The sequence below is a fragment of the Musca autumnalis genome, unplaced genomic scaffold, assembly GCF_047663935.1.
Source record: "Musca autumnalis isolate F117 unplaced genomic scaffold, ASM4766393v1 scaffold_45, whole genome shotgun sequence".
In the NCBI taxonomy this organism is placed as follows: domain Eukaryota; kingdom Metazoa; phylum Arthropoda; class Insecta; order Diptera; family Muscidae; genus Musca; species Musca autumnalis.
In genome coordinates, this window is record NW_027412033.1 from 60,264 (window position 1) to 73,334 (window position 13,071).

Sequence of the window (13,071 nt, forward strand, 5' to 3'; positions counted from 1 at the left end):
TTTATTAAAAAATCCACATATATTGGCCTGTGGAGATTCGAAAGATTTTATTTAGAAAGTCCACGTTTATTGGCCTGTAGAGATTCGAAAAAATTTATTAAAAAATTCACGTTAATTGGCCTGTGGAGATTTGATTTTTTTTAAATAAACGTTAATTGGCCTGTGGAGATTAGAAAATTTTTATTAAAAAATCCACGTTAATTGGCCTGTAGAGATTTGAAAATTTTTATTAAAAAATCCACATTTATTGGCCTGTGGAGATTTGACAATTTTTATTAAAACAATGCACACTTATTAACCTGGGGAGATTTGAAAATTTTTATTTAGAAATCCACATTTAATGGCCTGAAGACATTAGATTTTTTTATTAAAAGGGCCAGAGACGCGTTGAAAACTGTTAAAAATCTACATTTATTGGCCTGTGAATTTTTGAAAAATATTCTTTAAAAAATCCACGTCTGTGAATTATTGAGAAATATTCCTCAAAAAATGCACATGTATTGGTAAGTATGCCATTGAAAAAAAAAAAATCTTTAAAAATCCAGTGGATCCTTGAAAATACTTTTTAATCAACGTTTATTGGTCGGTGAGTGTTTTTTGGTATAGTCGAATTCCCAATGGGCAGAAAATACCCTTATCAAATTGATTGATAGAGGTATTTTCAACGTCCACTATTCTCAAGATAAATGAAAAGGATCTAAAAAGTCGTATATTTTGTCGGCAAGTTTCATAAAAACCCCTAAATATTTTTTTTTTGCAAAAATGGTTACGGTAATTTTCTCCCCACGACAAAGAAAATATTTTTTGAGCGATAGTTAAGGTGAAAATGAAAATAAATTACAAATGGGCTGGGAATTTCGAAAAAAAAAAATAAAAAAAGGATATGTTGATCGCTTGCTTTGGGGGATCCTGCATTCCCCACTGACCGGAAACTGGTTACAGAAGTGTTGCGCTAAACCAAAAAAAAAAAATCCACTGCCACTAGCCAAATCACAAAAAGGTTAAACAAGGTCAGTGCGTTTTGTAAACATTACTATCTGCAAAGAAAGTAATGACGAAGTTAAGCCAATGGGGGAATACTACAGACTTAAGCAATCGTTAAACAAAATCGTTTAGTAGTTATATAGCTATACCACTACGAATATGACAACGTATTGGAAATCCCAATTAAACAGGGGATTCACAATAATTTTGAAAAACCAAAAGGGAATAAAGTTAATACGTTTGCTCACTTTTTAGCTTTTGAGCTAAGTCACTACACGACGGAGAAGATATCATGAAGCTGCCACCACAGACTGATCGGTGCATGACAGCTATGAAATATCATTTCGGCTATGAATCATTATAAATTGCAAACTATTTTACATATAAAAGTAACAACAACACAAAGTAACATCGCTTAGTTTTACAATGGCAGCCAATGACGAACTTCAACCGTTATGGGAGCAATTTTATAATTGCTCCAACTCGCTGCACGAAACTTTATGGCAACGAACATCAGAACTTCAGTCTAATTTGCATATCTATCATCCGTTTGAGTATTCCGGAGAAATTTACCGCAACTTTTTGAAAAAGTATTTAAATGGACCGAAAAAGATTTTGTTTGTTGGAATTAATTCCTCACTATATGGATCACTACAGACTGGTGTAAGTTCGGAATGAAAAGAAGAACATATACACTACTCATACATTTAAATATTTAAATTTTAGATTCCCTTTGGAGACATTCCCACGGTGCGCGATCGAATGCAGTTAGAAGTTACAAGTTTGGATTCACTGGAAGAAGAAGGAGAACAAAGTAGTCAACGTTTTTGGAACTTAATAAAATCGATTTTCAAAGATAAGGATGATTTCTTAGACCGTTTCTTTCAAAATTGCTTCGTACTAAACTTTTGTCCTTTGGTATTTATTGACAATAATGGACGTAATGTATCGCTTGAATCTTTGGCACAAGTAATGCCCATGGAAACAATGGCATTGGAAGAAGCGTGCTTAAAGGCATTACAAGAACAGGTTGAATTGTTACGACCTGAGAGAATTATACCTGTGGGTTTGTATGCGTTCAATATGCTTCAAAGTTTGGATTACTATAAAAATGGAAACTGTTTATTGGAGAGTATTCCACACCCATGCCCTAATAATTTTGTTTATGAATCGACCTGGCTAAAAGTATGTAAGCAGATTCTTATGAACAACAATATTTTCGATATTATCCGAAGCTAACTAAATGAAATTTGTTGAAATCACTTTCAAATTATTTCAACATTCCATTGAACTAGTGAAGTACGTCAATTGTCAAAATCGTATACAGTAGTTTCCTTTTGCTGTTTTTCCTGTATTTGTATCCTGTTGTCTAATCAAATTATTGTAAAATCTAATAAAATGTTAATTGAGATATTAAAAGTTTCTCTGAAACGTAATAAATATTTAGTTAAGGTCAATGAAAAATATTCTTTAAAAAACCCCAGGTAAAAGACCCACTAACCAATTGTTGTGGATCTTTTTGAGAATATTTTTCAAGTACATCCTGGCCAATGAACGAAGATTTTAAAGAATACTTTTCAACGACCCACTAAAAAAATATGAATATAAACAAGATTTTTTAAAAGAATGTAAAGGTGAATTATTTAAAGAATATAAACCTGGATTTTAGTAAAATAAATGTGAATTTTACATAATTTAAACGTGGAATTTAAATAATATAAGCGTGGATTTTTTAAAAAATATAAACATGGATTTTTTAAAAATATAAACATGGAATATAAACATGGATTTTTTAAGTAATATTAACGTGTAGTTTTTTTTTTGAATAATATAAACGTGGATTTTTTTTTTAAAAATTGATAAAAATTTTTTAAAAATTAAACGTGGGCTTTATAAAAATTTGAAAAGTGAATTTTTTGAATTAAAAAAAATGTAATTATGGATTAATAGAAATGTAAACGTGAATTTTACAAATAATATAAATGTGGAGTTTTTAGAAAAATATATATGTACGTGTATATAAAAATATAAACGTGGTTTTAAATAAATATAAACGTGGATTTTAAAAAAATACAAAAACGTGGATTTAAAAAAAACATATAAACGTGGATTTTAAAAAAATACAAAAACGTGGATTTAAAAAAAAAACATATAAACGTGGATTTTAAAAAATATATAAACGTGGATATTAAAAAAATATATATAAACGTGGAAAAAGTTTTTGTTGAAGAAGTTATTGAAAAATAACTTCGTTGAAGAACATCCACAAACAAAAAACAAGGGAACTGATGAGACCCTGTGGCCAGGATCGAAACTAGTCTTTTCTGCTTTAGATATTAAAACAACAACATTGGGATTAAGCCAGGCTATTTAACAATCCGTCAATCCGTCTTTCTGTTGAAATCAACATACAGCTCGCAATTATAAAGATAGAGAGTCAATATTTGGTACAGAAGTTTCTATTACTTGCAGGATGGTTGCTATCGAACATGGGATATATGGGTCCACATTTTGATATAGCCCCCCTAGAACGGTACCTCCCCATTTTCGGTATTTTTAAGGTTTTAGCTTCATTATCACACCGAAATAGCTGAAATTTGGTAGTTAGTCTACGTTTGGTGGTGGTATAAAACTTTCCCCCAGAACTTTGTCGGTATCGGTCCACGACTTCATATAGCCCCCATAGAACGGTACCTCCCAATTTTCGCTATTTTGAACGTTGTGGACTCAATATTCCACCGAAATGTCTGAAATTTGCTTCGTTGGGGGTTCTCAAGCTTCCCCTTTAAATTTGTCGGTATAGGACCATGCCTTCATATAGCCCCCATGGAAAGGTACCTCCCGATTTTCGGTATTTTGAAGGTTGTGGCTTCAATATTCCACCAAAATGGCTGAAATTTGGTATTTAGTCTTCAATGTGATAGAAAACTGTTCGTCTGTACAGGTCCACGCCCCATTTCCGACTAAAATTCGTCGGTATAGTTCCACGTTTCAATAAAGCCCCCTTAGAACGGTACCTCCCGATTTTCGTAATACTGAAGATTGTGACGTCAATATCCCACCGAAATGGTTGAAATTCGTTATTTAGTCTTCCAAGAGTTATAAAATATTCCACAAGAGTATTGTCAGTATAGGTCCACGTCTTCCTATAACCCCATAGAAGCGTAGTTCTTGATTTTCGGTATTTTTTAAGTTTTAGCCACATTCTCTTACCGAAATATAGGAAATTTGGTATTTAGTCTTCTTTGAGTACAAAAACTTTCCGTCAGAAATTTGTCGCTATAGATCGAACTTTTTAAAAAATATAAACGTGGATTTTTAAAAAAAAAATATGAAAGTGGATTTTTTAAAAAATATAAACGTGGATTTTTTTAAAAAATATGAAAATGGATTTTTTAAAAAATAAATTTGAATTTAAAAAAATATAAACGTTTATTTAAAAAATATAAATTTTGATTTTTTAAAAAATATTAACGTGTTTTTTTTAAAAATAAAAACGAGGATTTTTTAAAAAACAGAAACCGGAATTTTTATGAAAATATAAAGGTTTTTGCTTTTGAAAAAAGTATAAACGTGGATTTTAAAAAAAATATATAAACGTGGATATTTTATAAAAATATTGAAGTAGATTTTTTATAAAGATATAAATGTGGATTTTTTATAAAAATATAAACGTGGGTTTTTTATAAAAATACATACGTGGAGTTTTTATAAAAATTCAAACGTGGATTTTTTATAAAAATACAAACGTGGATTTTGTAAAAATATAAACTTGGATTTTTTAAAATATAAACGTGGATTTTTAAAAAAAATCTAAACGTGGATTTTTAAAAAAAAAATCTAAACGTGGATTTTTTAAAAAAAATCTAAACGTGAATTTAAAAAAAAAAAATCTGAACGTGGATTTTAAAAAAAAAAATCTAAAGGTGGATTTTTAAAAAAATCTAAACTAGGATTTTTTAAACAAAATCTAAACGTGGATCTTTAAAAAAATCTAAACGTGAATTTTTAAAAAATGTAAATGTGAATTTTTTGAAAAATGTAAACGTGTATATCGTCACCATAAATGCCGGAAGACGTAACCCACAAAAATAAAACTTTACAGGAGAAGCAAAAAACGTTATAAAATTAAAAACTGTGTTATGGAATATTAATCTTATGAAGGCGAGTATATGGGATATTATCGATCATATACTAAGGGGAATTAGTAGTGAAACCAAAACCGCTGAAGTGCTTAGTTTTGAGATCCTCCATTACAACAAAATCGGCAATATTATCCCATTTTCCGAAATGCCATTTCAGGAATACCATCGTTGTTTTTGAACGTAGAAGCTTGAAATTTTGCCAGAGCATGTATTTTAGCTTTATGTATCAGATTCCACCAAAAAACGAATTTCGATTTTCATGTCGGTTACGTCTTCCGGCATTTATGGTGACGATATATACTTGTATTTTTTTTATAAAAATATTAAAATGCATTTTAAACAAATATATAAATGTGGACTTTTTATACAAACATTAAAGTGAATTTTTAACAAAAATATAAACGTGGATTTTTTTAAAAAATATAAACGTGAATTTTTTTAAATAATGTAAACGTGGATTTTTTAAAAAATATAAACGTGGATTTTTTTTAAAAAATATAAACGTGGTTTTTTTTTTAAAAATATAAACGTGGATTTTTAAAAAAAAAAATAAACGCGGATTTTTTTTTTTTTTTTAAATATAAACGTGAATTTTAAAAAAAAATATAAACGTGGATTTTTTAAAAAATATAAACGTGGATTTTTAAAAAAATATAAACGTGAATTTAAAAAAAAAAAATAAACGTGGATTTTTTTAAATAAAACGTGGATATAAACGTGTTTTTTTTTTAAATACAAAAGTGGATATAAACGTGGATTTAAAAAAAAATAAAAATGTGAATTTTTTAAAAAATATAAACGTGGATTTTTTAAAAAATATAAACGTGAATTTTTAAAAAAAAATATAAACGTGGATTTTTTTAAATAAAACGTGGATATAAACGTGTTTTTTTTTTAAATACAAAAGTGGATATAAACGTGGATTTAAAAAAAATATAAATGTGAATTTTTTAAAATATATAAACGTGGATTTTTTAAATATAAGCGGATTTTTTTTTTAAAAAATATGAACGTGGATTTTTTAAAAAATACGAATGTGGATTTAAAAAAAATTAAAAGCGGGTTTTATGAACATCTGATACGTGGATTTATAAAAAATTAAAGGTGAATTTTATGAAAATTTGATACGTGGATTTTCTAACAAAGTAGGTTTTATAAAAATTTAAACGTACATTTTTTAAAAAGTGGAATATAAACGCGTATTTTTTTTTTTAAAAAATTAAACGTGTATTTTCATAGAAAATATAAATGTGGATTTCTAAAAAAATATACGAGGATTTTTTAAAAAATATATAAACGTTGAAAAAATATACATGGATTTAAAAAAAAATATAAATTATAAACGTGGATTTTTTTAAATATAAACAAATATAAATGTGATTTTTTTAAAAAAAAAATATATATAATAACAAGTAAAAAGTCGTTAAGTTCCACCGGGCCGAACTTTTTATACCCTCCACCATAAAATAGTCTTAATTAAAATGGAATAACTAGGGTCCTTTCACAATTTTAGGTGGAACAACTTTTCGACAATGGATAAACTCCTACTGCCTCCCACTATTGCTTAAATTACACTGTGAACACAAATGTTGGGGCAGAGATAATTCCTTGTGGAGATGAAAGCCCTTGGTGTGTGTATATTAAAAACCCCGAAGGAGAGATGCGCCGTGAGTCGAACTTCCGCGTTATGGCGTGATGAAGTTTTTGCCATCATGTATTAGCATTATATCTTTGTTTGTTGTTTTTGTAGAGCACTTAAGCAACAGTGAACAAAGATATAACGCTAATTCCTGATGGCCCACAGGGTCTCTAACAAAAATTTCATCACGCCATAACGCGGAAGTTCGATTCACGGTGGATCTGTCCTTCTGGGTTCATAATATACTCACCAAGGCCTTTCTTCCCCAAGAGGAATTTACCGTGCCCCAGCCTTTCACCTCCACTTTGTTGCACAGTGCTATCTAATCTAATCTAAAACAAGTAAAAAGTCGTTAAGTTCGGCCGGGCCGAACTTTTTATACCTCCACCATAAAATAGTCTTAATTAAAATGGAATAATTAGGGTCCTTTCACAATTTTAGGTGGAAAAACTTTTCGACAATGGATAGACTCCTACTGCCTCCCACTATTGCTTAAATTACACTGTGAACACAAATGTTGGGGCAGAGATAATTCCTTTTGGAGATGAAAGCCATTGGTGTGTGTCTATATTAAAAACCCCGAAGGACAGATGCGCCGTGAGTCGAACTTCCGTGTTATGGCGTGATGAAGTTTTTGCATGAGACCCTGTAAGCCATCATGAATTAGCATTATATCTTTGTTTGTTGTTTTTGTAGAGCACTTAAGCAACAGTGAACAAAGATATAACGCTAATTCCTGATGGCCCACAGGGTCCCTAACAAAAATTTCATCACGCCATAACGCGGAAGTTCGACTCACGGCGGATCTGTCCTTCGGGGTTCATAATATACTCACCAAGGCCTTTCTTCCCCCAGAGGAATTTTCCGTGCCCCAGACTTTCACCTCCATTTCGTTGCACAGTGTTATCTAATCTAATCTAAAAAAATGTGTTCAGCTAGGTGAAAGGTACCACCTACGGGGCTATATCAAATAGTCAACCTATCTTTAAATTTTTTGGCGGAAAAGTTTTATAGCTGCAGGGAACTTCAAGAGTCAAATTGAGGGTAGTTTCACCAAAACAATGGACCCATGTTGACGAATTTTAGTGAAGACATTTCGTGACCACTGAAAATTCCCGAAAATCGGGAGGTACAGTTATATGGGGAGATATACCAAAGCATGGACCTATATTGACGATTATTTTTGAACAGACAAAATTGTAGCTAAAATTCTCAAAATACCGAAAATCTGGAGATACCGTTATATGGGGGCTATACCAAAACATGGACCTATGTTGACGATGTTTCGTTGGACATATTTTATGACCACTGAGAACCTCAAAAGGCAAATTACAGCAAGTTCGGTTAAAAATTGTAGCTAAACTTCTCAAAATACCGAAAATCGGGAGGTACCGATATATGGGGGCTATACCAAAACATGGACCTATGTTGACGATGTTTCGTGGAGATATTTCATGACCACTGAGAACCTCAAATGGCAAATTACAGATAGTTCGGTTAAAAATTGTAGCTAAAATTCTCAAAATACCGTAAATCGGGAGGTACCGATATATGGGGGCTATACCAAAACATGAACCTATGTTGACGATGTGTGGTGGATATTTTTAATGACCACTGAGAACCTCATGTGTCAAATTGCAGATAGTTCGGTTACAAATTGTGGCTAAAGTGCTCAAAATACCGAAAATCGGGAGTTACCGTTATATGGGGGCTATACCAAAGCATGGACCTATGTTGACGATGTTTGGTAGAGATATTTCATGACCACTGAGAACCTCAAATGGCAAATTACAGATAGTTCGGTTAAAAATTGTAGCTAAAATTCTCAAAATACCGTAAATCGGGAGGTACCGATATATGGGGGCTATACCAAAACATGAACCTATGTTGACGATGTGTGGTGGATATTTTTAATGACCACTGAGAACCTCATGTGTCAAATTGCAGATAGTTCGGTTAAAAATTGTGGCTAAAATTCTCAAAATACCGAAAATCGTGAGGTACCGTTATATGGGGACTCTACCAAAACATGGACCTATGCCCATATCCTTTGAGATATAAGTTTGTTGATCACTAGGAACCCTAAGCGCCAAATTATAGCTAATTCGGTCTGCAAATGTGGCGAAGAACGTCAAAATACCTGAAATCCGGAGGTACCGTTATATGGGCGCTATACCAAAGAGTGGACCGATATAGCCCATCTTCGAACTTGACCTGCCTATGGAAAAAATACCCTCGGGTGCAAAATTTTAGCACTCTATCTCAATTATTGCGGACGCTAGAGTGATTACAACAGACGGACAGACGGACAGACGGACATGGCTAGATCGTCTTAGAATTTTATCCTGATCAAGAATATATATACTTTATAGGGTCGCAAATGATTAGTTCGATGTGTTACAAACGGAATGACAAACTTAATATACCCTCCATACTATGGTGGAGGGTATAAAAAATGTGTTCAGCTAGGCGAAAGGGGCTATATCAAAGAGTCAACTTATCTTTAAATTTTTTGGCGGAAAAGTTTTATAGCTGCAGGGAACTTCAAGAGTCGAATTGAGGGTAGTTTCATCAAAACAATGTAGACCCTCAAAAATGGACCCATATTGACGAATTTTAGTGAAGAAATTTCGTGACCACTGAAAATTCGCGAAAATCGGGAGGTACAGTTATATGGGGGGATATACCAAAACATGGACCTATATTGACGATTATTTTTGAATAGACAAAATTGTAGCTAATATTCTCAAAATACCGATCATTGCAGATAGTTCGGTTAAAAATTGCTGCTAAAACATGGACCTATGTTGACGATGTTTCTTTGGAGATGTTTTATGACCACTGAGAACTTCAAATGTCAAATTACAGCTATTTCGGTTAAAAACTGTAGCTAAAATTCTTAAAATACTGAAAATTGGGAGGTACCGTTATATGGGGGCTATACCGAAACATGGACCTATGTTGACGTTGTTTGGTGGAGATGTTTCATGACCACTGAGAACCTCAAATAGCCAATTACAGCTAGTTCGGTTAAAAATTGTAACTAAAATGCTCGAAATACCGAAAATCGGGAGGTACGGTTATAAGGGGGCCATACCAAAACATGGGCCTATGTTGACGATGTTTGGTGGAGATATTTCGTGGCCACTGAGAACCTAAAATGTCAAACTGCAGATAGTTCGGTTACAAATTGTGGCTAAAATTCTCAAAATAGCGAAAATCGGGAGGTACCGTTATATGGGGGCTATACCAAAACATGGACCTATGTTGACGATGTATCGTGGCGATGTTTTATGACCACTGAGAACCTCCAATGTCAAATTGCAGATAGTTCGGTTAAGAATTGTGGCTTATGTTCTGAAAATACCGAAAATCGGGAGGTACCGTTATATGGGGACTATACCAAAACATGGACCTATGCCCATATCCTTTGGGATATAAGTTTGTTGATAACTAGGAACCCTAAGTGCCAAATTATAGCTAAATCGGTCTGCAAATGTGGCGAAGAACGTCAAAATTCCTCAAATCTGGAGGTACCGTTACATGGGGGCTATACCAAAGAGTGGACCGATATAGCCCATCTTCGAACTTGACCTGCCTATGGAAAAAAGACCCTCGGGTGCAAAATTTCAGCACCCTATCTCAATTATTACGGACGCTAGAGTGATTACAACAGACGGACAAACGGACATGGCTAGATCGTCTTAGAATTTTATCCTGATCAAGAATACATATACTTTATAGGGTCGCAAATGATTAGTTCGATGTGTTACAAACGGAATGACAAACTTAATATACCCTCCATACTATGGTGGAGGGTATAAAAAAATATTAAAGTGGATTTAAAAAATATATATAAACATGAGTTTTTAAAAATTGTTAAAGTGGATTAAAAAAATTTTATAAAAATATATAAACGTGAACTAAACATATATATCAAAGTGGATTTTTTACAAAAAATAAAAACCTGGATTTGAAACAAATTAAAAAACCATGAGGACTACAGTCGGACGTGGCCGACCATGTGATATCCTAGAGCATTTCCTCTGGGCACTGTTTTCCAAGGAATTTATTTTATATGATTGTGACTCGTTATGTTATTAATATACTTAATTGATATTTTTGCATAATTTATTACTGATATAATTTTGATCCAAGGAGAGGAATATGCCCCCAGAATTTTAAATTTGCATATTTTGCCGGGGGTTGAACATATTTTCCAGGAAAAAGATATAGTCATTATTCTAAAAATTTTACCAATTTCCATACAAAAGTATTGGTCCATTTCACCCACTAAATATTTCCAGATCATCAAGTTAAATAGCAAGCTTCTGCTTGTACACCCAAATCTTACTTAAAATGTCGCGTCGATCGAACCTACAAAGCCGCCACAAAATCGGATAAAAATGTAGTTTTTGGATAAAAATTTATATTTCATTATCCTCACCGAAACTTAATCATTTCTATTCTGGTGGCAACTAGACCTCCATATAAAATGGGGTCACAATTGATCCATAATTGCAGCCTGGAGTTTAATTGCAATTTTTACTGGATGGACGGACACACATCTCAAACTAACTTTACCTCGTCGAGATATAAATTTTGGTATAGCACATTGGGGGTTTGCGACGAATATTTCGTTAGAAAAACAACTTATAATACCCTTTCCACACTGTTGTTTAGGGTATAAAAACTAGAGTCATAAGAAGTTCTTTTGCAAAATTGTATCCCCCTATCTCCACCCGTTTGATAGTTACCAATTTTTCGTGCCAAGTCTAAGATTTAGTCCACTGTGCAACTTTGTATGCACTGTGTGATGCAAAACATTTCTAGATTTCTTCATCAACTTTGTGGAGGGTATGCATAGTTCGACCCAACCCAATTTGCCGGCATTTTTAACTGTTAAATCAAATAGACATTCAAACTCCCTCTCGATGCATTTCCATAATTATTCTACGGACTTATAAAAGAGAGCGAGCTTTTAGCTTTCCCGCCAAAACCGGCAACGCTCTTCGTGCAATCGAAAACATTGGCGGTGATTCAGTGATTTCAATAGTTGCAATTGTTTTCACTGCTGCTAACTAATGTGAGATTTGACTGTTGTTTTGTTTGGAATGCATTTATTTTAAATTTGTATAATTATTTTTTAATAGGGTTCGCGTGGTGGGTGTGACTTTGTTGTGCTAAAAAGTCGTGCTTTATATTCACGTGTGCACGAGATTACATTTTTGTTGTTGTCATGTAAATTGTTTGATTTGAATCTACAAGTGTCATTGCCATTCGCTTGCGTTTTGGCGTGCTTAGTTATTGTGCGTATATGAAGATCTATATGTATATGTACCATATGGCACTTTGAGTTTATACGTATTTCAGGCACACTTGCGAATGTTTATAACGTAACTAAGTAAAACAACATGAGAAAGCTATACCAGGCATTCGAATCTAATGATTAGATCGTAATGGAAGATTTCTAAAATATTCTTTAAAAAATCCAATTTACCGACCCACTGATCGTTGAAAAATATTCTTTAAAGAGTCCATGTTTATTGGTCAGTGGGTCGTTAAAAATATTCTTTAAAAAATCCACGTTTATTGGTGAGTGGGTTCCTCAACGATTGTGATAACACACAACAGTTATGATAACATTGTTTTTTATACAATAACTTAGACCTCGACTACATTCGCCGACAAGCCACAGTTGCAATGAACGACTGCGAGTTGTGTGAAATACATGTGGTTTTAATAGCTTTTACTGGATGTAGGTTTTACCCAGTTTCCGGAAGGAGTTCATTGTATTTGATAAACATTGTTTGCCATTAGGGCAGTCGAAATACAGTTTAATCAATGTTTCCTCATAGCTCTACACCCCGTATGCTCGTTTTGACTGAATTTTTGCTAGGAATATAATTTCCATGCATGTCTCTTCCACTATGTATAATTAACCAGGATTTCAAGTTCACTCTTAGGGAAAAATGTGATGTTGTCTGGCATGATATTCGAAACCGGGCGTTTAGAGCGCAAGGCGGCCATCCTAAAGAATATTTTCAAGGACTCCCTCCATTTTTCAAAGACCAACTGACCAATAAACGTGGATTTTTTAAAGAATATTTTTCAAAGACCAACTGACCAATAAACGTGGATTTTTTAAAGAATATTTTTCAAAGACCAGCTGAGCAATAAACGTGGTTTTTTAAAGAATATTTTTCAAAGACCAACTGACCAATAAACGTGGATTTTTTAAAGAATATTTTTTAAAGACCAGCTGAGCAATAAACGTGGTTTTTTAAAGAATATTTTTCAAAG

At 32.8% G+C, this 13,071-nt stretch overlaps 1 protein-coding gene across 1 annotated transcript; it reads left to right on the top strand.

Moving 5' to 3' along the window:
* The first annotated feature begins 1,306 nt into the window (after positions 1-1,306).
* LOC141404570 (single-strand selective monofunctional uracil DNA glycosylase-like) lies at positions 1,307-2,684 on the top strand. The gene is made up of 2 exons (XM_073988030.1): positions 1,307-1,647; positions 1,711-2,684. Exons 1-2 carry the CDS (start codon positions 1,411-1,413, stop codon positions 2,221-2,223), a joined length of 750 nt encoding a protein of 249 aa, XP_073844131.1. The 5' UTR covers positions 1,307-1,410; the 3' UTR covers positions 2,224-2,684.
* The last annotated feature ends 10,387 nt before the right edge of the window (positions 2,685-13,071 follow it).